The 23571-nt window shown below is 45.2% G+C and overlaps 1 protein-coding gene across 1 annotated transcript in view; it reads left to right on the forward strand.

The window, feature by feature from the left end:
* The window catches only part of COPS3 (COP9 signalosome subunit 3), a 351396-nt gene that overhangs the window by 169506 nt on the left and 158319 nt on the right, over positions 1 to 23571 (forward strand). The window contains exon 6 of the mRNA XM_069645733.1: positions 19735 to 19914. Within this exon, the coding sequence (XP_069501834.1) occupies positions 19735 to 19914 (180 nt within the window). The remainder of the gene's footprint in view (positions 1 to 19734; positions 19915 to 23571) is intronic.

Genomic DNA, 23571 nt, shown 5'->3' on the forward strand with positions numbered 1-23571 from the left:
GGTTTCTGTCCACAAAACCCAAAGTCAATATAATACTAGCATCAAGTCAAACCTGACGGCAACTGGGCAAAACAATGGCATTGTCTGACTTCATGCATGGAATCCAAGCGCCAACACCAAAGGTAATTATCCTGAACCCGTCAAGGAGAATAGTTGATTAGAGAAGAACAGTAGGAACATCTGAAGACCGGCCAGGGGCTGATGTCACAAAGCAGGTCAATGAGAAATACACAGCGGAACAAAGAGCACGACAGTGAGACAGATTACTGTCTGTTGAGAGCTGAAGCCATGAACCACTGTCCTTCATTACCAGAAGCTGTATAATGGAGTCTTGGAATGCATTTAACCATTATTGAACCCTTCTAGGTGTTGTATTCTTTGCTGGAGCTGCCAACAGAACTTGCATCTACAAGAGAGTGCCCAGAGATGCACTTTGGGTAAGAGACTACGTTGCAAGTGTCACTTGATGGTGCATGGTTTCAACAAAAAAGCACCTTAGCTGTTACTTCCTTTAGCTGCCTGCAAGACGAGTCATGTCAAGCAGCCTCAAACTGATTGGTGGCCAAACAAGGCTTCTTATTTAGTATGCAGATATAACAACCTATGCCTCGCTAGAACATGTTTGAATAACTCCTTTCTATTTTTCCAACTTTCTACCAGTTCCAACATCTGCTTTTTTTTCAGGTGAAACACTGGTTGTCATGAAGCTGTTTAATGGCATGTTTTTACTGCACCAGCCTAAAATTATGTGACTTTTTCATTGTGTCTCACTTAAAGCTTGTTGAGGTATTGGACGCCAGCATGAACAGTGTCCTTAATGTAGTTCCCACTATACTTATTGGCTTTCAGACACAGCCTGGTAGAGTCCCAAGCTCACTATTCGAAATCCTCCAGGGGATAAAGTATCTGGCTCGCTTCTTTGGCTCTTTCGCACGATCTTTGAGATATATTGGTGGTCATAACAGGTTGGCCGGTGCAGTATTAATGTGCTGGTAATTCCCTTTACCGGCACGTTTCCGCACCAGCCAACTACGAGTCTAATCGGAACCACTACAAATGTGGCATGCCAGCTGTAGTGGGTGAGTTTTTCTTGGTTTTATTTTTGTTTTTTTTGAGTGTTTGAGGTGTGTGATGCTAGCTGTGCAAAGAGGTGGTTCACTGTGGTTGTGTCGCCACAAACATGTGTTTTATGATAATCAGTCTGCGGATTGTTCTGCATCAGTGCTCCATTACTTGGAGACTATGCCTCTAATCTCCTGTATAACTGGGGCCCTAGGGCATGGGGCGCTACAAAAGTCATGGTCCCCAGGATTTATTTGACCTTCCATGGCAGCGGAGGGCTCTGCAACTACTTCCCTGGACAATCCACTGGTAGCACATGGCTCGAAGGCCCTTGTAGGCTTGCAGAGTCCCCTCCATTGCCTGGGACATAGTCAAAACACATTCCCTGTCCCAGAGAGAATGCATGAAGATTGGGGTTTGAACACTTGGAGCACAAAGTGTTATTTATTTGAAGAGAACAGAAGTCTATTTGTTATGTCTATCCTCAATGTAATATTGTGCAAACCCAAATTTGCGCACATGTTTAGACATTCAAAGTCATTTACTTGGTTGATGGGCATTATTTAAGTTCTTTGTTACTTTTCAGCATGTTTTTGGGATGGTGATTTCACCATCCTGGAACACACTATAATTTGACAAAGGAGTTAAATAATTCCCATATATGGAGTAAACTCTTTTGAATGCTGAAAACGGGTAAGTTAGTTTGCACAGTGTTATTTGTTTTCTGCATAGGTGATTTCTGTGTGGAGTTACCAGTTTCTGTTTGTCCTCTTTTTTACATGGTCATACCCTGTGGTGGAAGACATCACACCCGAGCATTGAGAAGCAATAATATATAACAAGCAATTGGATAAATGCATTTATGCATTACATTATTTGTCACCTTCTAGTGAATTGCTAGTTTGGCTAAAATAATGGCTTTGGGTCTTAATTTTAATTGTATTCTACCCGATTGGCAAAACCACAAGTTCTGCGTAAGGTTGCTCAAAACAGATGAGTGAACCCTGAAGATCTGATTAATGTCCATGGCTTTTCAACCAAAATTAATCACTCCTGAAGCCTTGTTTCCTCTTGCTATGGGAATATGGTAAAGACAATGCATGCAATTTCTAGAGCGTAAATCAGTTTACATTTATGCGGTTTGCGTATATAGTCATCTAGAGTTCCATGCGGCAAGTAAACGCTGTTCCAAATTCTGTGAAATAAGGGGTTAAATATTGCAATTTATCAAGCAAATCGATATATTTCCACTTTTTACTATTTTTGAAGTGTGTATCTTGATATTGAATTATCTTTCAATAGAAGAGGCTGAGTTCAAGTACTGTCCTTTGCTCGTTGCTCAAATAAAATCTAGCAAGTGGTTAGCTGCTGACCAAAGGAAAGACTGGTTATGGTAAACTTTACAATCTAGGACTATTGATGAACAAATACATTTGAACGTAAACATTCATGAAAGCGGTACAGTAAACACTGATATTTGTTTGTTAATAAAATCTATTCGACAATCCGGGTAATCCTTGGGAGAGAGTGCACTTTGTACGGATGTATTTAATTAGCAAAGGTTTTTCAATTTCATCTCGCAATTTCATCTCACCCATAGGGTGAGCTTTGGGTGTTGATAGGTATCTAATGTGTTCCACAATTTGATGACAAGAATGCACATTTGCAGAAACGCTTTAATTACTTTTCCCTTGAGGATACATTGCTGTTAAGTATTTTGTTAAAAGGGCCTGAAATCTGACATCCCATGCCGCTGGTCAATCTGTGAGCACACATGCAATATCAGTGAGATCTCTGATCTGTAAAATTGCAGATATCCGGTTAAGAAGGCTTTACCCCCAAACAACCAGAAACCAGTTGAAATGTTCCAACAAAAATGTCAGTGAACAATTTGTGGTGAAAATCATTCTGAAGTAAAAAATTCCCCAATCAAAAAGTAGTCAAAAATGCAGGTTAAGGGGGCGTTTAGTAGGCTTGCAATTGCGCTTTTGGGGTTGAGATAGGTGGATGGGTAAATGTAAGGTTTTGGTTAGAATTGGGGTTGGGGTGGTTGTGGCAGGACAGTTGGTGTTGGGGGTTTGTTTAGAGTACATTGTGTCATTACGTTTAAAAGTGGTGGCTATGGTAAGACTAGGGCTAATAGCGTAAAGGTTTGGGTACGTGCTAAAGAAAGGGAGAGGGAGATTGGTGAGGGTTAGTGATGTTGCCATAGAATGGGAGTAGGAAAAACCTTGGAGTTATGTTAGAATAAACATTAGGGTAAGTGTTAGAGTTGTGTTTAGGGTAAGGCTAATGTTGGGATTAGGGTATTCGCCACTTTGGTCGAATATAAATTGATTGCATTTCTTTCCTGAACTTTTTGCAGTGTTTATTTTTACTGCAAATATGTAGATGGTGGTTTGGGTTTAGGTATCTAGAAAGTGAGTGGGTAACTGAGGGGGAGCGCAGGTGGGTCTCCCCTCGCATTTCCCATTTCACAATAAATAATTTGGGAAACACAAATTCGACCAATTTGTATTCAAATAAATTCCTCCGAATTAACCTGGATTAGAGCAAGGATTTAGGTTAGGGTGACTCGCTATGAAATGTATGGCAAACTGGTAATGGGGTTGAAGCCAGAGGCTCTGTTCGTTTTCTATCTGGTGTTTTGTATTGAGTGATATGTAAAAATGCATTGGTACACTGCAGGTCTAGTGTTGGGTAAGGGTTCAGGTTCCAGAAGGGGTTGTAATGAGACCTTGGGTAACAGTTACAAATTCAGTTCGGGTCAGTCATTGTGGTGGTTTTATTAGAGGTTTGGGGTCATTATTCAGGTTACAGCCTTATACTTTGGTGAATATAAAAATTGCTTTTTGGTGACCTTATTACTGGCAATATTTTGTGTTCAATGACTACTGTAATGAATCCGATGGTGTCATCACTCCTTTCCAGCAGTGACCGCTCTGCATGTGGCCAGGGGATGGAAGCCACTTCTTGATACTGTCCCTGGGGGTGGCTATATGAGTGAGTATCACATGGGGGACGCAACGCTCAAGGGAGTAACATGACATCATTGAACGAGACATGGTATCCCCCTCTTTCTGTTGATGATGCCGCATTAATTCCACATGCATTTATGGCATATTGTCATACCCCCCTCCTCACCAACCTAAAAGAACTTGTGAAAACACCATCCCATAATTTATTAAGAATTGACTTGCCTTTCAAGATCATTGAGAACACTGTCCCAGACTTTGCATGCAAGTTATCAAAATGTGAGTACTGTGACGAAGATGATGAGCCGAGTAATGAGGATTAAGGGAGGTCCGGAGCGCAAGCCACGCTCTTGTTTTTTTGTAAGAGCATGTCTGATGCGGGGAGATTCAAACTGGCAAACCAGCTGACAAGCAGACGCTGGCTGGCAAACTTAAGTCTGCTCTGTATTGACCGAGGGACTGCAGAGCTGGTTGAAGGTCCGTGGAGCCAACTGGCTCACCGAAGAGGCTGAGGAGAGCTGAAAGAAGGGCACTGTACGCTGCAAGGATGCCAAAAGCAAGAGGAAGACTCCAGATTGTTTGCAGGTACCGTGAGCAGCCTCCACACCGTCCGAGCCTGGAGAGACACGATGGAGCCAGAAGCTACAGCGCCAAGGCGGTGGAAGGAAGCGGAACGCCAAAGAGCTGCCACAGGCATCCCTCAGGACAATCTGTATGCACCATCAAGAGCCGGTGAGTCCACCCAAGGGAAGCTGTGACACCAGGGCATATTGGCAACCCTGCCAAGAGCAAATAACAGTGAATGCAATATATAAGAAGGAACAAGTAGCACGTGAAGGGCTCTTAAAGAGACACAGCGAAATAGATGCAAGGGACTCAGTTTGTAAATGTATGCCCCATACATATGAGAGAAGCCCTGGAGAGAGAGAACATACCAGTCAGATTCCAGTCACGAAAAAAAAGCCCAGGCAAGAGAATATACCTGGCATATTTAAGTTCATATAAGAAAGCTCTGGAAGGAGAGTATACCAGGCAGTTGCAAATGTGTTTATATGAGAAGCCCTGGTAAGAAGCACATCAGGCAAGGAGAAACTGAACAGTGTATATGAAATACATCTCCTAAAGAGAAAGAGGTCCTGAGAAAGATATATATGGACTAGCAAAAGGCTGTGTTAAGACATAAAAACCTGGCAAGGAAGTACACCAGGTATCCTACCAAGATACAGACTCCTTTGTTTTGTTTACCAAGGAGCTAACATTCTTGGGAGTATAAAACGGAGTGAAGAGAAATTTGTATTTGTATTTATTTTATTTGTATAGCGCAAACCAGGCCTGGAGGCTACCGGGTGCATATCTTCAAAACAGTGGTTACATCAAGGGAGGACATTACATAAACATTAAGAAGAGCAAAGGAATACAGGCGCATTGCAAGTTAGTCAGGCAATCATAGAGTAATAAGGTTCTCAGGATGTCAATTGGTCATCTGAAGTGACTAGCCAAAGTTTGGCTTTGTGTTTGAATAGGTTCAGGGATGATAGATTTCTAATAGTGAGAGGCACAGAGTCCCAAAGTTTGGCTGCCAGGAATGGGAAGCTAACCCCTCCGGCTGTTTGGAGCTTGTATCTAAGGATCAGGAGGCTCTGACTATGGGCGGACCTTAGTGACCGAGGTGGGATATATTGAATGAACCGTGATGCTAGATAGATAGGGGCCTGGTTATTCATGCATTTGTAGGTAAGGGCAAGAGATTTTAGTGAGATCCTTTGGGCGACTGAAAGCCAGTGGAGGTTCTTCCTAGTTTCAGAGATGTGTGCTGATCTAGGGATGTTGAGGGCGGCTCTGATGGCGTTATTTTGAATGATCTGGAGTATATTAAGGTTGCATTGGTTAGTGCCTTGGTGCAGAGAGTTAAGCTAGTCAAATTTGAACATAACCAATGTCTTCGCAAGGGTGATGCAATTCTGAGTAGAGAGGAAAGGGCGACATGCTGTGATCAACTTGCATGTGTAGGCAGAAGCGGCAGTGACTGCATTGGTTTGTCTGTGGAGGGAGAGAGTGGAATCTAGGTAGATTCCGAGGGTTTTTGTATCTTTGGATACTTTTATGGAATTACCACCTATATTGAAGGAGCTGAACAAAGGGTTCAACTTGTTGAGTCTTTGTTGTGTACCTAGGATGAGGAGCTCTGTCTTGTCGGCATTGAGACAGAGCTCATGTTGTTCCATCCAGGCTTGGATAACTTGGTAAATGTCATTTAAGGATTTCGAGTCTACAGTGTAACCACCAGTGATGGGGACGAGTATCTGGGTGTCATCGCCATAATTGGTGTAGGTGACACTCAGATAATCAAGCACATCAAACGAAGGTTTAGTGAACACATTGTATAGGGTGGGGGATACGCAAGACCCTTGAGGGACCCCACAGGGGACTGGCGCTGTGTTTGCAGAGGAAGTTGGGGAGAATACTCTCATTTGTCTATTGTCTAGGAATGATTTAATCCAATTAGTGGCATTGTCGGAAAAGTGGGCTGCAGATTTCAAATGATGACAAAGGATTTGGTGATTGACCAAGTCGAATGCAGCGGATAAGTCCAGTAGCAGTAGTAGTGCTAATTTGCTGTTATCTTTTAGATCCTCGTTTTGGGTTTTAAGGTCTAAGAGGGCTGTCTCAGTACCATGCTTAGGTATGAAGCCCGATTGTCTAGTGCCTAGAAGATTGTTAGTTTCCAAATATTTCTGTATCTGTAGGTAAGCTGCTCTGTCTAATATTTTTAGGAGAAACAGGACCGTAGTGATGGGCCTGTAGTTAGTTGGGACCTCTGGATTTAAGGTTGTTTTTATTTTTAGAAGAGGGATGACCCAAGCATCCTTCAAATTGTTAGGGACCACTCCTGATTGAAATGAGGAGTTGATAAAGGTAGTTATGAAAGGAGCGAGGTTGTGAGCCGATTCCTTAATGATCGGTGCCGGACAAGAGTCACCTTGGCAATTAGAAGGTTTTAAGTTACAGATGATTTTTCAACCTCAGGGATGGTGAGCGGCGTAAAACTGAATGGCAAGGAAGAGACAGGGGTGGTTGTTTTAGGAGGCAAGGTTTTGATTAAGAGGGGAGTGTGAAGAGTGTTTTGTTTGGCATTAATTCTGGATTGTAGAGTAGTTTGAGAAGTGCATTTTGAATGTTATTGTACCAGGTGCTGTCTTTAATGCGTGAGTCAGGGACAGGTGAAGGGGATTCTAATTCTTTGAGAATTTTAAATAACGCTTTAGTGTTGGCTTCGGCTTGAGTTATGCTTTGGTTGTACGTCTCTTTTTTGGCTTGTAGGATGGCTTCCTTGTAATTAAGTGAGGTGATGAGAATGGAGGCTTTGTTAGCCATGCTAGGATGACTTTTCCAGAGAGCTTCGGCCTTACGCTTTTCTTTGCGCAGAACGCTAAACTGCGGGGTGAACCATGAGTTCAGGTGGGATTGTGGTTTGGCTTTGTGTATTTTAAGCGGGGCTATGGTCTCAACGGCTTTCAGACGAGTGCTATTAAAGGTGTCTACTAAGATGGTGGGGTCCTTGTGCTGCGCGGCGCAAGTGTTCAAAATAGGGAGGATGAGAGGGAGCTATTTCTCCCTGGTAATGTCCTTTTTATTTCTGGTGGGTATAGCAGAGGCTATGGTGGGTATGGGCTGAGGGTTGGTGGCTGGCACGAGGAAGGTAATGATGTGAGGGTCAGACCAGGCACAAGCAGTGTTGGAGCTGACCGTGGTATTACAATTGAGGTCTGCTAACCAGTCGAGCGTTCTGCCCTTATTGTGGGTAGGTTCGAGGATGGACTACTGGAATCCTAGGTTGGCGAGGGTGGTGGCAAATTTGTTGGCCGTATTGTCTTTAGGATAGGAAAGGCCAAGGTTGAGGTCACCTAGTAGCAACATCTGAGAGTTAGGCTTAGTGTTGGCAGACAGAATAGATATAACATCATCAGTGAATGAGCCAAGTGGTCCTGGGGGTCTGTATATGAGGTGTAGTGTTGCTGTGTTGGTTTGGCGAGAGGGATAGTTTTACTAATAGGGATTCTGCTGAGTTGGGCATTGGTAATGGTTCTCATGGTGATCTTGTCTCTGTGTATAAATGCGACCCCTCCTCCTTTGGACAAGTTGGACTGGCAATCATTTCTAATAATGGCGTAGCCGTTAGGTATGGATAGGGCGAGAAGAGTGCCAGAGGCATCATGTAGCCAGGTTTCAGTGATGGCTAAGAAGTCAAGGTTTTGGACGGTGATGAGGTCGCCAATGTCGAGGGCGTGGGCCATAAGGGATCTGGCATTGATGAGAGGGCTCCCTTGATCGATGAGATAGGTTTGGAAGAGGGGGGGGGGGGGTTGGCTGTCGTTGGCGAGGTAGGCTGTATATGGGCAATATGGCTATGCTGAGTACAAGGTGCACGGGGCATTCTAGATCCGAGTCTGGCGTTCCTGGATTGTAGTATGCATGGTTGATTAGGTGTAGGTTTATTGGCAAAATGCTTGAGCCACAGAGCCGGGTCATTGAGGTACGGATTAATTGGGAGGTCTATGCAGTGGTGCGTGGTAAGGGCATGGGTGGAAAGGAAGTCGTGGATGTAGTGTGTCTTGGCAGTGCTAGAGGAAGGGATGCCTACCGTAGAGGATAAGAGTCCTAAAATGACCAGGTAGGTGAGGTGGAGGCTGGCAAGGGGCAACAGCCGCATATCGTGGCCTGATAGTTTGCGTGATAGGTAGGGTGTAGTGCCGAGCGCTTGCTGGCTGAGGAGGTACTTGACAGTGAACTGGATGAGAGTGGAAGTGTACTCCCTAAGGTGGTTCACAGTTGGTATATAGGCCGCTCAGGGAGTGGTGATCTGGGGTGTGTCTGGCGGTGGCGGCTAAGTAGGGGTCCAATTACTCCTGGGTGCTACACAAATATAGCCGACAGGACATGAGCATATGTTCGTTGAGGGGAAGGGGACCACCCTCTGGAACAAGGAAGTCTATCCTTCTGGAACTTTTGTGTTGGTATTACACATTTCCTTTTTGAACATTTGTAAACTACTGAAGGCCAAGTACTTTTTCACTTTCACTTTAGTGCTAGAATGTGAGGGCCAGAGTAGTACTTTGTACACAGGACTTTTGCTTTGGACATTCTGACATCCGACAGACCTGTAGTTTTGTTTGAGGTAGGGAAACCCCTTTTAGTGTAGGGAGAGATGGGCATTTCCTAACTCCCTTTTTCTTTTGTCAATAAACGTTTAGGGGCAAAACCATGAACCCCCCCCTGCCCCATGTGTCTGCGTCTCATTCTTGGCTCCTCCCACTACATCTTTGAATTTTGCTTTTTGCTGACTACTTTTTCACAGGACTGTGTTTTCCTGGGGACATTTTCACATTTGTTTATTCATTGCGCATTTGTAAGGTGCTTCTACATGAGTGTGAGTGAGTGTGAAAGAGAGTCACCAAGACCCACCCCCAGGAGGACATATAGGGGCCCTGGTCATCAATCTCAGCAACTGTGGGGGTTTGACAGAAGTGTAAGGAAGGTTTTGAGGAGATCCAGCTCAAGACCAAGAGGAAGGGGGAGGCTGTTCACTAGGAGCAAGCCTGCCGAGGAAATTGATCGGCCACCAGCTTGCTGTTTAGCGAAGTACTTGACACACAGAGAGTTGGTGCCGGAGGGAGAGTATATAGTGAGAGCCAATTGTACATAGCGTGGCCCCCAGACAGCTTTATGGATGATGCAGAAGGATTTGAATTTTATCCTTGCAGCAGCCAGAGCCAGTGGAGAGATTTTAGGGCTGGAGAGATGCGGTCCCTGGTCTTGAGGCCAAGGATAAGTCTTGCAGCCCTATTCTGGATTAGCTGGTGGGGTCATAGAGAAGAGGGTAGATTAAGGAAAAGGCTATTGCAGTAGTCTAGCCTAGCGAGAACCAGAGCTCTAGAGACATTGAGCTTCTGGGGGAAAGCGAGGAAAGGAAGAATTCTTTTGAGGAGTTGAAGTTGAAAAGTGGGCCTTCTTGGCAAGGTCGTGAATGTGAGGGAGAAAGGGATGAGTTGAAGATGTTTCCAAGGTTTCTGGCTTTAGATGAAGGAGAAGGTGGCCAGATTGAGGGGAAGAAGGAGAGAGCAGGAGTCCCAATTGGAAGGATCTCAGTCTTGCTGGCGTTGAGGCAGAGATAATTGGAAGTACACCAGGACTGGATGGCAGATGGACAGTCAGGAATGATGGAGGCAGTAAGGAGAGGGTCAGGGGAAAGTTTGAAGAAGAGTTGTGTGTCATCTGCATAGCGCTGCAAGTTGGGAGAGAAGGTGGAAATGAGGTGTGCAAGCGAAGCAAGATAGGTGTTAAAGAGCCAGGGAGAAACGTTGGAGTCTTGCGGGACACCGCTTGTGGAGATAGAGATGGGGAGAAGAAAGAGCCCAGAATAACCTGGGACAGGGATGCAAGGGTGCTCGGGATGTCCTGTTTCTGCAGTGAAATGTGTGGCCAGTGCTTTGCCAAGGACCTGGGAGGGAAGAGGGGAGGATGAGACTGCGGAAGGGTTGGCTAGTTTCTTGCAGATGTTAGAGTTCAGCCGTGTTGTTGGATGCACCAGAGACACAAGCCTGGATGTGGGCCCTTTTTTTTTTTAAGCGGATGGAGAGTCTGTATTGCCTTTGGAGCAGGCAACAGGCCAGTTTGTCAGAGGGTGAGCCTGAGGTCTGCCACTTCTGTTCCACAGCTCTGTACTCTGTTTCATGGCTGCAAATTCGGAGTCGTACCAGGTGTTATGCTTGGAGGCAAGTTTCAGGCAGATCCTCATGATATGGATATTGATGTTTTATTTCTATCGCGCTCGTACACAAGTGTTTCAGAGCGCGACAAGACAAGGGAGGGGAACACGGGAGAACAAAACAGCGATCTTACTAGGCCCAGTGACATTGAGAACGCGCAAGTGCATGGAAGTGGGGAGAAGTGGAAAGTGCGAAGCAGAGGAGAAACAGATAAATAACAATAAATAAATAATAAAGGTAACAAACCGTTTTAGTGCAGCCAGCAATTTGCAAGAGCTAGGTTTAAGGCAGCAGACAGGGTAGGTCTGATAAGTGCAGGAAGAAAAAAAGGGGGGGCTGTATGGGTACAGATACAGACCCCAGTGCAAGGGGTGGCCCGGAGGCAGTGCGGGAGGGGTGGCATGGTGAGCAGGTACCTGGGCCCGGAGGACAGAGGGTGGCCAGGTGCACGGTGCCAAGAGAGAACAGATCAGCATGGGAGATGGGGAGCGAAGGCAGATGAAAATAGGAAGGTCTTGAGGTGTTTCCGGAACCAGAGATGGTTCTCCTCAAGTTTTAGAGTGGCAGGGAGGCTGTTCCAGATGGAGGCCCCAGCCGAAGACCGAGATCTACCCCCAGCTCGTTTCTTTAAAAAACGACTGACCCTGAAGGAGTTTGAGGTAGAGGAGCGAAGAGCTCGAGAGGACTCAGAAAGCCATGTGGACAATGCAGTGGGTTTTGAATTTAATCCTTGCATCCACTGGGAGCCAATGGAGAGATTTCAGAGCTGGAGAGATACGATCCCAGGGATTACGTTTAAAACCCTCTGCATTGTCCACAAGGCTTTCTGGGGCCTGGGTCCAAAATACCTTCAACTATCCTTCCGTAAATACCTCCCCTCTCGAGCCCTTTGCCCCTCTACTTCTAACTCCCTCACGGTTAGTCGTTTTGCAAAGAAACAAGCTGGGGGTAGATCTGTCTTCGGCTGGGGCCTCCCTTTGGAACAGCCTCCCGGCCACCTTGAAACTTAAGGAGAACCATCTCCGGTTCCAGAAGCACCTCAAGACCTTCCTCTTTGCCTCTGCCTTTGCCCCCCTTCTCCCCTGTTGATCTGTTTTCTCTCTTGGCATCGTGCACCTGGCCACCCTCTGTCATTCAGGCCCAGGTACCTGCTCACCCTGCCGCCCTCCTGCACTGCCTCCAGGCCACCCCCAGCACTGGGGTTCTGTATCTGTACCCATACAGTCCCCCTCCCACTTTTCTTCTGCACTTATCCGATATATCTTATATGGCTAAACTATCACCTGCCACTTGCTGGCTGCACTACCATGGTTTATCGCCTTTATTTAGTATTTATTCTGTTCTCTCCTCTGCTCCACACATTTCACTCCCCGTCTCCCCTTCCATGCACTTCCCCCTTTTCCATGCACTTGCGCTTTCTTAATGTCACTGGGCCTAGTAAGATTGCTGTTTTTCCTTTTTGTTCTCCCTTGTTCCCCTCCCTTTTGCCTGATCGCGCTCTGAAACACTTGTGTACGAGCGCGATATAAATAAAATATAATTTCATTTCATTTTCATTTCATTAAGTGTCGTTAGGTGCAGGAGGTCACCACCTTTTGAAGGTTTTCCGAGGAGGGGTACATGGGCGTGGTACACCAGTCGGAGGGGTGTGGGGGGGCAGATAGAGTGGAAGGAGTAGCAGGTGTGGGAAGGAAGTTAATGAGGAACGGCAGGCACCGGTCAAAGAGGAGGAGGAGGAGGAGGAGGAGGAGGAGGGGAGGAGGTTAGGTTGAGAACCCTGAACCAAGATGGTGCCAGTGTGATACGCATTAATGATACACCTGGATGATGCCAAGCCCACCAAGAGTACTTTCCCATCTAGTGCCACCATTAATGGGTGAAGCTGTGAGAGGAGAGAGAGTAGAGCTGAGATGAAGATTCCATAGATCTGGAGAGGGGACAGAAAAGCGGATATCAGTGAAGATTTGTCGGGAAGTTGTGCTGACATAGGTCTCTGCGATAGGTAGGCCAGGGTTAGTGGCCAGGATGTCTTTTTAAATATTTTTTCTTCCAGACATCGTGAAAGTGGGAGAATAGGTAAAAGTATAACCATTAGAAAAGATTGAGGAGATGGTGAGTGCCATAGGGGCGGCAGAGGATAGGAGGAAGAAAGAAAGAGGAGGGGCTGCACAGCACAGTACCAGCACAAACTCACCAGGTGGCCTAGTAGACAAGGGAAGCAAGAAAACGAATACACTGGTAATACTTTAGTACCTCAGATGGGTGCAGAGATGTTAAAAAAAAACACCAGGCTTCGAGTTTGCACAAAAGACACAAAATGTGATAAAAGAAGGAATAAGTGACATTAAGTAAGGCAAGGAAGGCAGAATGGCATAGGCACACCTTTGTTCAACAGTTGTTAGGGTTAGTGGCGAAACAATGACCATGTCCAGCCATAACTCGCAGGTATTCTGCAGGGGTGCGTAAAGTAGCAGAGGCCAAAGTTCGTGGAGTAACTAATTGCCTGCCTGGAGTGTTCCATGATGTGCTGCGCGGGTGAAAGGAGGAGGGGGCCCTCTGAGCTCTCCATGCCCGGACCGGGGCCTTTGATTCGGGGGCCGGCGTTCACCTGCCAGCTCCCAGGATTGGTGTATAAGGCTCAAGTTGCAGCCAATCACAGCGTCGACTTCGGGCATGCAGAAGGAAGCCCAGTGCTTCCAAATACGGCAGCCATTTTGGAAGGTGGGACAAAGGCCAAGAAAATGCAGGGGGCCCACTGCCAATCGGGCCAAGGAGAGCGCTCTGCGTCAGAAGGCGCAAAATATATATATTGATTACATATCATGTGGCGCTCGTTTCATCCGTAGTGAAATAAGCTGGCAGGATGACCCCCAATCCCAGAAGGGCTTACCTGGTGGTGTCGAGGCAGGTTCCTGGTGATACTGGAGCCTTGTGGGTTTCTGGGCATCAGTTACTTGTGCCCAGATGCAGCAGCTCACCTCTGGTGCGAGCGCGAATGTTAGGAGAGTGAGGGAAATGTCCCAGCACCAGACTAAACGCTGATAGTGTTCTTCTTCAGAATGATTCTGCATGCATTCGCAGTGCTATGGTGCTGTATGTTGTCCCCACTTAATGTTATTGTTGGTATGGTGCTTCAATGCAGCCTAATTTACAGGGCACCTTGTAGAGAACAGGTAGCCAGCCTTGTACTTCTAAAACGTGCATGATCGAACACAGCATGTGCACTCATTCATTGTATGCTTACATTTTCCAAAGAAATAGCTGCTGCTTATTTCTAGGCCTGCACACCACACTGTTCCAATATTCACAATGCCAGAGCACTCGGGCGGTAGCCCCCGCCAGTCCCAGATGTGTGTCTCCTTTGCTGCGCCGTCCCTCGCTGCCAATCTTGGATGTAGATGAAATCGCCTCTAATATTGCCAAACAATCCTGCACGTTCAAAAGCTAGCAGGTGAACCTTGGGATTCGCTTACAATTTCAGATGCTGGATAGCTCTTCCATAAAAGCAATGCCCAAAGTAGTGGATAAAGCAGAAAACTGGGTTAAACATGTGTCCATGTTCGTTTTTCTAAAGTCCTACCCAGAATTCAGAAAAAAACATATCTGAGGCAGTACATAAGCTCCACTCTTGGTATAAGGCTGTACCACCTGAGAAAGGTGGTAGAATGGGCGGAGCACCCAGGCTTATCTTGGGAGGTAGAGGGCTGTAGCTTGGTACAAAGACTTTGTAGCATACATATGGTCCAAAGAAACACTGAAACACTTTGTATTGTAAAAATAAAGGGATTATTTCAGTACAAGTAGGCCCAGCTAAATCTTGGGGGAATATGTACTATTTCACCATATAAACACAATCATAAAAGCCAACTCAATAACTATGGTATGAAAACTAAGGTATAACGTTATTTAGAGGAGCAAGAAGCAAGTCCAGTTGAGTCAAACCTAAGGTTATGCATTCAGGATGGTAATATACTATTCTTGGGGGAATAAAACCAGGTTTGATATACTTCCAGAATACAATCAGTATTTCAGGGGTAGTTGACCCGGTCAGTCGTGCAGCGACACTCAGTTATGAAATCACATAATAAACCAACCCTGTTACAAGCATACACCTAGCAACATAACTTTTTAGAACTAAGTTCAGAGCTAGGAAAACAACTCATATGCTTTCTGGACAGGTCTCAAGATACTCAATGATAAGTATGAACACTCCATAACTATTTTAGAATGAACTAAGCAAATTGGGGAAAGCAAAACCCAGTTACGCTTTAAGAAAGACGCAATGTATTTCAAAGTAAGTAATTGACCCATTGGTACATAACTATCTGCTATCTTATAGCTAGTTATGCCAAGTATACTTTTATGAAGTGTATAATACAGTTTCTAAGGTAAGTAAGAACTTTATGAAACTATATTAGAATAGCACCAAAGCTTTCAGGGAAGCACAACCCGGGGTTTCAAGTTTAGAAGAGCAGCAGCTAAACAAGGTGGTACGACCTATATCCTTTTTAAAGCAGCCTCCAGATACTTAAAGGTATGTATCAACCCTAAGACTGTTTTAGATCTATATGAAGCAGACCAGGGAAAGCGAAACCCAATGTTACACTTTAAGAAAGACACAATGTATTTGAAGGCAGGTAAACCCTATTAGTAAGCTTTTACACTCATTCAGTAATGTAAGGAACTCGTGGTGGTAACAGTAAAGACGGACACGAGTGATGACAGTTCAAGGGTGTTTAATAAACTGTATAGGTAGGGTGGAAAATGCCTAATCTGAACCTAAATCTAAGATGGTAGCAAGTTGCGACCATCAAATCATAATAAGGAAGTCCTAATGGTATCTTGTCAAATAAAAGGGCCTATACTAAAATAATACTATTGTCAATCCTTACAACTAAATAATAGTGTGTGGGCAAATGTTCACAACAAAGAAAGAAGTTTCATAAATAAGTCATGATGTTATAGCCAGGGGTCTCCTTTTCTCACGTTTTGAACACAAGACCAAGTAGGACTCCTGAGCACAACACACTCTTAAGCTTTCCCAGCACGAGACTACAGTTCCATTCTCAGTTTTAAGGAGCTTTGGTGGTTATGTTTCATTGCAACAGAAAAAACTCTTGCGTCTGAGGACCTGATGCGTTCAAAATAACATCAAAAGTTCCTTTCGTATGTATGTTGGATGATAACTTTCACCCCTGGATATCCCTCTTTCAGGCTCAGATCCCTTTCGAATAGCAACTTCCCTCTGTCATGTTCACTATGGCTTTTATTCACAAGATTTCATCTATTTCGTTACGTTGGGGGACAGCTTTCACCTCTGGGTTCCCCTCTTCTGGGGCTCAGATCCCTCTCGAATGTCAACCTCCCTCGTCGAGGTTCACTATGGCTTTTATTCACAAGATTTCACCTGCTGTATTCACAAGTTGTTAGGTGAAGGCTTTTCACCCTTGCAGCCCCCTCTCGAATGTTAGCCTCCCTCCGTCTGGTTCCTTTTGCATTCACAAGTCTTCATATCTTTTTAAACAATCCACTGTGGACATCCCTCCGTCCGGTTCACTCTTGTCAACACAATGTTCATTGGGGCATCATGCTTCGCCATGTTCTGCAGGCATCCCTCCATTAGGTTCACTCTTGCCAACCACACAGTTCCTTCTCCTTTCTCACTATGCGGGATTCATCTCCCTTAGCTTTCCAATTACGTTCCGGTCAAAGACTCAACTCTACCGGGGGTTTTGCTAGACCGCTGTATGACCACTTTGACCTATTCTTTGCAGCTCGTCCTAGGGCCTTCCGGTATTGGTAGTTTCAGTACTAGGGGAATCAAACAGAGTCTATCGAGTGAGCACCCACGTGGTGACGGACCCCTCAGCAGCTGGTTTTCCCCTTAATTTGCCATTCGCAACTTTCGTTCAACACAGTACAGTTTCTTATCGGTTCTCCCTTCGACTCACCAGCTGAGATGAACAGCTTGGCTTTGGAGTCAAGGACGGTACCACTGTAGCAAGCATCTCTCCCTGTCCTTATTGGTGTAGGAGGGTTCTGTCTACCATTGACATCTGCTGCAACACACGCTGCCTATTGTTTGCAGTCTTAGGATTCCTTTCACAGAGGTTTCGTGGATCTGGGTCGAAAAGGGCAAGGTTGCTTCTCTCCTTGTCGCCCCTTTCTTTCTCGCCTTGCTCTCATGCTCCACCTTTTATCCCTGTGGGGAAGGGAAACTGGCGTCAGTCTTTGTGTTTCTGGTCAATTGCCTGACTTTGCCTGACCCTTGTGTTGGGAAATGTCAGCAGGTAAACGGCTCTAGCGTTGGGTAGTCCATTGTCTTTCATGGTGTGTGAGTTTTCCTGTTGGAAAATGGGTAGGGGGGGCAGAGTTTGAGTATCCTACATGGTGGTATGGGGAGAAGGTGTTATAAGAAGGAGGATACCGCGTCTCATCTGTCAGTGTCCCCTTTCCACTCCCCGAGGACCCCTCATCCAGGTGCTCCTCCCGCACCGGTCCACCCCCAGGAACTGGATCCAATAGCGATGGCCGTGTCCTGGCCAACTGCATTACAGATCCCCGGGGACTAGCAAGTGAGACACCTTCCAGTCTCTAACAGTAAGCAACGATGAACAGTATCAACACTTATTACTTTTTAGAAGGGGGGACTTTTTACAGTGGCAGAATGCAACTCAAAAGGTAAGCATAAACTTAATGGCACTTTTTAACTTCTTCTTTCACAGAGATAGTTACCACACTAACTTTTTTAGCAAGTAAGTACTTTTACACCTTTTTATACTTTCAAGGCAGAATCCTTTTCTTATCCGGTCTTTCCCTAGTCTATTGCAATAGTTCTCTCAGAGGCAGACGAGGGACCCTAGTGTTCTAGGTTCCAGCTGTAGACAGGTTGAGATGGGTTTCAGTTGCAGGAAAGTTTAAGAAGATATCCTCTAGAACTTTGACAAGTAAGTATTAGCTTCAGGGTTAGTTAAGTGTTCAGGGACTTCACAGAAGGCTCCCTATGTGCGTTCCAGCATTAGTCATGGGCAAGAGGTATGGGTAAACCCCCAACCATACGATTCACCCACTCAGCCTCACAGGATGCACACCAGACTTAAGCTAAGTATTACCCAAGCCCACACAGTACCTTAGGAGAAAAGAAGATCTGCAGAGTGGATTCCTTTAGGATGCAGCAGCACAGGACCCGGTCCCGGGATTCTTGGTCTGGAGATGAAGGAACTGGACACCGGATAGGAACTTGCAGCAGCAGTCATCAGAGGAGGCTTACAGCAAAGGTTTCTTCATGGATTCTCGCAGCTCTGTGGATTTGTCACCTTTTTACAGCACAAATATTGCCGTTTTGATTCTCTTCACTCTCTCGGTCCTGCACTCTGGTGAGGGGACTTGAGGGATTCGAATCGCATCTCTGGAGATCCAGTAGGAGTCCATCAAAGTGTTGGGCTTTGGAAGACCATGCACCGCACTCAGGCTCGAAGTTCCAGGGTATTGGCGGTTTGCAGCCCAGCAAGGTCACAGCACATCGTGGGATGGCTCAAAATGCAGGTATTTTTGAGACTAGTGGATCGCATCAGCCTCTGGCTAGGAGTCCTCGCATTTGGAACCCCAGGTCGATTGGAACGAAGGGTTGCATCAGGCTCTGGTTACACAGCAGGCTCTCTGGACGCTGGAAATCGCTACCAATGTCTTTTGTTAATTTTCCTCATTGGGTTGAGCTTCAGTGGTCGACTTGTCAGCAGCTTCCAGGTTCGGAGTATATATCGGGAACTACAGCACAACTTCTGTATCTCTCCATGCAGTTTACAGAAAGGGGTGGTCTGGCTATTCAATCAGGACAGCCAGCCCCCCTATTGGGACCTGGTTCCTGTCAGGCAAGGTGAACGACAAAGGGCAGCAGAGTTTTGAAATCCTCCCTCGCTTCCCGCCTTCTCCGACACTCTGCAGCATTGAGTCTCTGGAGCAAAAGGATTCCCACCAAATACAAAACTTCCACTGAGGTCGTTCCCACCTAGAATGGCAAGGGAAGACCACAAACGGCAAGTGAATGAGAAATGCCGAAAAAAAGGAGCCCACCATTCTAGCAAAATGGTGGCCCTTCTCTGCATTACCGAGGCTGACTTAACAGCCTGCGTGTAATAAGACTAAAAAGAAATTAAGGTAAAACCACTGCCACCAGTCATTCAAGTAAACTTGCAATTGTAACAAAAATTCTCCCAGGTAAGTAAGAAAAGGGCTACTTTTTTAAAAATAAATTTTTTTTTTTACATTGCATCCCCCCAGTACTCCACTGTGCTGCCATAGTACATTAGTCAGTCCAAAGTTATAGGAAACTACAACTCCAAGCATACACAGAGAAACCTATAATGGACACTAGGTGAGAGGGGAAAAAAGATTCCCATTGACCTAGTGACAAGGTAAAATAATTACAAGTCCAAGCAAAAGGATCTTGGGCTGACAAAGGTCAGGAAGATTATCGCTAAAATGATAGTCTAGAAACACTTTGTACAGGCGTGTTATAAATGATTTTGTAGATGTAAGAATAGGTGGTCCTGGCCTGTTTTTTTTTAACATTTTTGTTTTGCTTTTTAAAAACCCATTGTTGGTCTCCACCAGATTAAGCCCTCGTGCAATATATGTACATTTGCCTCCGACCTGAGATTTAGAAGGGAGGAAGAAGTTGTCTTGCAAAGCTTCTGTTTGCTCATTCTGTTATTTTAAAAAGCAATTCTCCAAGGTTGCTTTTCTGCTGTTGCTAAAAATGTTGCACTGATACTTGGGGGCTCACTAAGTTTCTACACACATTGGCTGACAGATGCGTATCTTGTGTGGTCCCTAGAGATCCCATCTCTCAGTAACTCTTGAAAGGATTAATGTTAACAATGAAGTGCATCTGTTGCTTTGTATAATTGTTTCCTCTTATTTTCTTTCAGCTTTGTTTGTTAGCAAAATGTTTCAAGCCTGCTCTTGCATACATAGACGTGGACATGATGGACATTTGTAAAGAAAATGGGGCCTTTGACGCCAAGCACTTTTTATGTTATTATTACTATGGCGGAATGATATATACAGGCCTGAAGAACTTTGAAAGAGCGCTGTACTTTTATGAACAGGTAGGTTACTTTTGATTTACAGTGAACTAGAATGGCATGGAAGGAGATCTGAGTCATGCTATAGTTTAATCTAACCTTCCTTCCATGCCAAAATACCGGTTTACTTTTTGAAAAACTATGCAGTGTGCAGTGACCAATTTGGCAATGTGTGGGCAATGATATAAAGTGGAACAAAGACATTTATTTTTGAAGTTTGGGAGGCGGTCAGGGTCGGCCTTAGATTGCATGGTTGAGCCTTCATGACTATGTTGGCTCTCTGGGGGCATTTACCCATGATGCTTGGAGTTCGGTTGTCCTGTACACAGCATGCTGTTGGACCCTTAGGTGGCTCTTTTTAACTGCTGTATCTGTTTATACTTTCTTATTCGGTATGCAGTGGGTATTGGCAGTAGGGCTTTGTTTGACTTCCAACGCACAGTTATTCCATGCAACATTCTTTATTCAGAAGGATGACTAAGTGTTGATTAGAAATGTGCACGTTTACTCTCAATGTGGAATGTCTCAGGCCTCGGTTTTCCTGTTTTGTTCCAGGAGTCATTAGAAGTCCTAGCAATTTTTTGGTTTGAGACTCCACGTGCCGTTTTCCCCCATTGCTGTGGGACCCTCACTTTTTTTTTTCCAGGACCTCTACTCGATTCCCAGCAAAGTACATTTCTACTGTACTCCCAGGTCTCGAACCCTTAACCCCATATGTTTGGGAGGCCTTCCCAGGTAAGGGGATGGTATTGATCCAACTGGTCGAAGCACCAACGAGGTTGCATGCAACGACTGCGTTTGGTCTGAGCCAGCTGGATATAAACAATGACGTACACGTCATTATGGACTACATGGAGCCGATCACATTGGAACTACAGGACCCTTTTTCGCTTTGTGTAACATGGGTAAATATTAACGGTGATAATTCATATACTGGACTTCAGTGTATTTGTCTCCTGCTCATGACGACATGTTTTGAATGTAACTTCCCATGGTACCTTTTGTGTATTAAAGACTTGTTCTGTGATCTAATGTTCTATAAGATCATGGATGCCACTATTTATACAAATAAGGGGGGCCCACACATGTCTTGCCGCCCAGGTTTCCGCAAATTCTAGGGCCGGCCCTGGCCCTCAGTGCGCAGAATAGACCACCTGCAACACAGCCCAACAAACAGTGCCCCATTCTGGAGCATTCACAACCCCATTTAGTTGACATTTGAAAAGTCCCTCGCACACCCACCGAGGGATAGTTCATGTGGGTGCAGTGCAGGCGAGCCTGGACTGCACCTTTTACACAAGGTACATGCTCCTCATGAAAATATTGGCAATTTATAAGGGGTTACAAAATGGGTGTTGGTCCTCTGCCCCAAAGCCTGTCCACCTCCCCTCCACCAGAACAGTCTGAGGCAGAGGATTTCAGCCAGATACTAACTTCCTCTGCCCCCTCCAGTTGCCCAGTCGATTTAGTTCAGCTCTTCCCCCATTTCTCAGTAACAACCCAGATTTATAGAGTGCACTTTCATCCCGGGGGAGTACCATGGTGCAGATACCGAATCTATACTCGAGGGAGAAATTCAGAAACGTTTGTGCATAAAAGTAATAAAGCATGTTACTCTGCTTTATAAGTCAGCAGGTTTACTTAAGATTTTACACTGTGAAAAGAATAGCGCAAGTCTCTGAACCCATCTTGAACTTCTCCTAGTTCAACTTCTGTTACCCGGCAAAGTTTGAGTTTGTGACTCCTGCCTTCAGATGGGGGAGGGAGAGAGGAGGCGATTGGCGTGCATTCATCCAACCTGCAGGCTGCTTACGGTTTTATACAACCCTCTGAGGGCATTACAACCACTAACCTCAAGGCAGGGCTGTGCACCCCACTCCTAAAACTATGTACATCTGGTAATCTTGCAGAGCAGCTGAGCTTAACTCCAGGGGGCGGAAGTAGGCTTACACAGATGTAGTTAGTATACAGAAAAATATACACCTTCATGTCACATATATATCTTAGTTCAATAAGTACGTTAAGTAAACGTAACACAGTAAAACTACGTAGTACATATATACAAATCTAGTACATTTTCATAAAATAAACAGACTCCCATACTTTTTTGTAGGTCCACTGCCTGTTGATGGGTGCGTTCCATGTACAGATGGAAGAAAGGGGAACCTGACTTTAAGACCGTGTTTATAATATAGTACACCAGACTGCAAATCCTAAGACAATCACTGTGACCCTAAACCTCTAGGACATTGCATTTGTAAAAAATGCATGTGCACCTCACTGCTGCTGTGGGGCCTAGAGGAGGGGAACCGTTTAAATACACAGCCATAGGCCACCAAAAGATAAGATACATTTCGGCTGACACTGCGAGAAATAAATAATCACTAAAAATGGTGTAATCGGGCATTGACTTAGGCAGAAATGGAATACAAGACTTTAAAAAATACATTAAATGTCATGGGTGCAATCTAAAACGTCAGACTTCAGTCTAAAAGAGAGTGGACGCAAGTTGGATCCTGTGTTAAATAAGTCTAGTGGGAGGGAAGTAATGGTCACTTTGCAAATTTTTCAGGCGAAGGAAGCGACAAAACTGTCAATAGGTATATCTGCATGTATGGCGAAAAGGCAGGCAAGTAAGTTCTACCCCAGAGGTGTGGCTATGGTGGCAAACAACCGCAGGGGACACCAGTGGATACACCAAAGAAGAACTACAGAGACAGTCCATGGGGAGATGCAGCTCACCAGGAATCCGCCCAAATGTAAACCAATGAGAAAATGTGGTTAATGTCTGCCTGTGCAAAGCCTCAAACGAGGACCATGGGGAACCCCTGAGAGTATTGAGAATAAACCCCCAACCCAGGGCACAGAGGTAAGTGCTCCCAGCTACAGTTCCCTAAAGGCCGGTTCAGAAAGCCCCAAACAACTTGTGAGTGCTAGTCTTCTTTTCATTGGCAGTTTACCAGATCCAAACATCCAGAGACTTAAACCCCAGACCAACGACAACAAAGAAGGTAAGTAGGACACTCTGGCCAGAAGCAATGGCCAGGCTGACATCAGAAAGGCAGGAGAACCCAACAAAGCATGTTCTGGTGGCTCGACAAACAAAGCAAGGCAGCACACCAGTAGAAAACGGTCCGACAAAGAAGGCTAAGGTAGAGGCGACCCACGACAGTCAAAAGGACGAAATGAGGTGTGGAATTGGTGTCTCTACCCTTCCAGGCAATGGCAGCTTCTAACGCCATGATTGGACAACCACTGCAGTAAATTGGGTGGTTAGTGGTAAAACAGCATCAATACGGTCCTAGCATTGAAGGCTGAGGCCCAGGAAGGATCCTTAAAATGCAGCAACAGCCAGAAACTGCAGGAATCGTCCAGCAGGTAAGTAAGCTTACCTGCTTTGGTTGTATACGAATTGATCGTTTTACAACTGCTCGAATGACAATTGACCTTTTCACAATTGACCGAATTGTGAAGGTCAATTGTACCATATATGTGAGGGGAAACCCCCCCACAACCCAACGCCAAACCCCCCAAAACATATATATATATATATATATATATATATATATATATATATATATATATATATATATATATATATTTCTGATGCTTGTTAATCTGCTTAGAATCACATGCTGTGCATAGGTCCGACATCCAGTGGCCACTGCGGAGTATTGCATT

Source organism: Ambystoma mexicanum, chromosome 2p (assembly GCF_040938575.1).
Source record: "Ambystoma mexicanum isolate Mex_15411 chromosome 2p, UKY_AmexF1_1, whole genome shotgun sequence".
NCBI lineage: Eukaryota > Metazoa > Chordata > Amphibia > Caudata > Ambystomatidae > Ambystoma > Ambystoma mexicanum.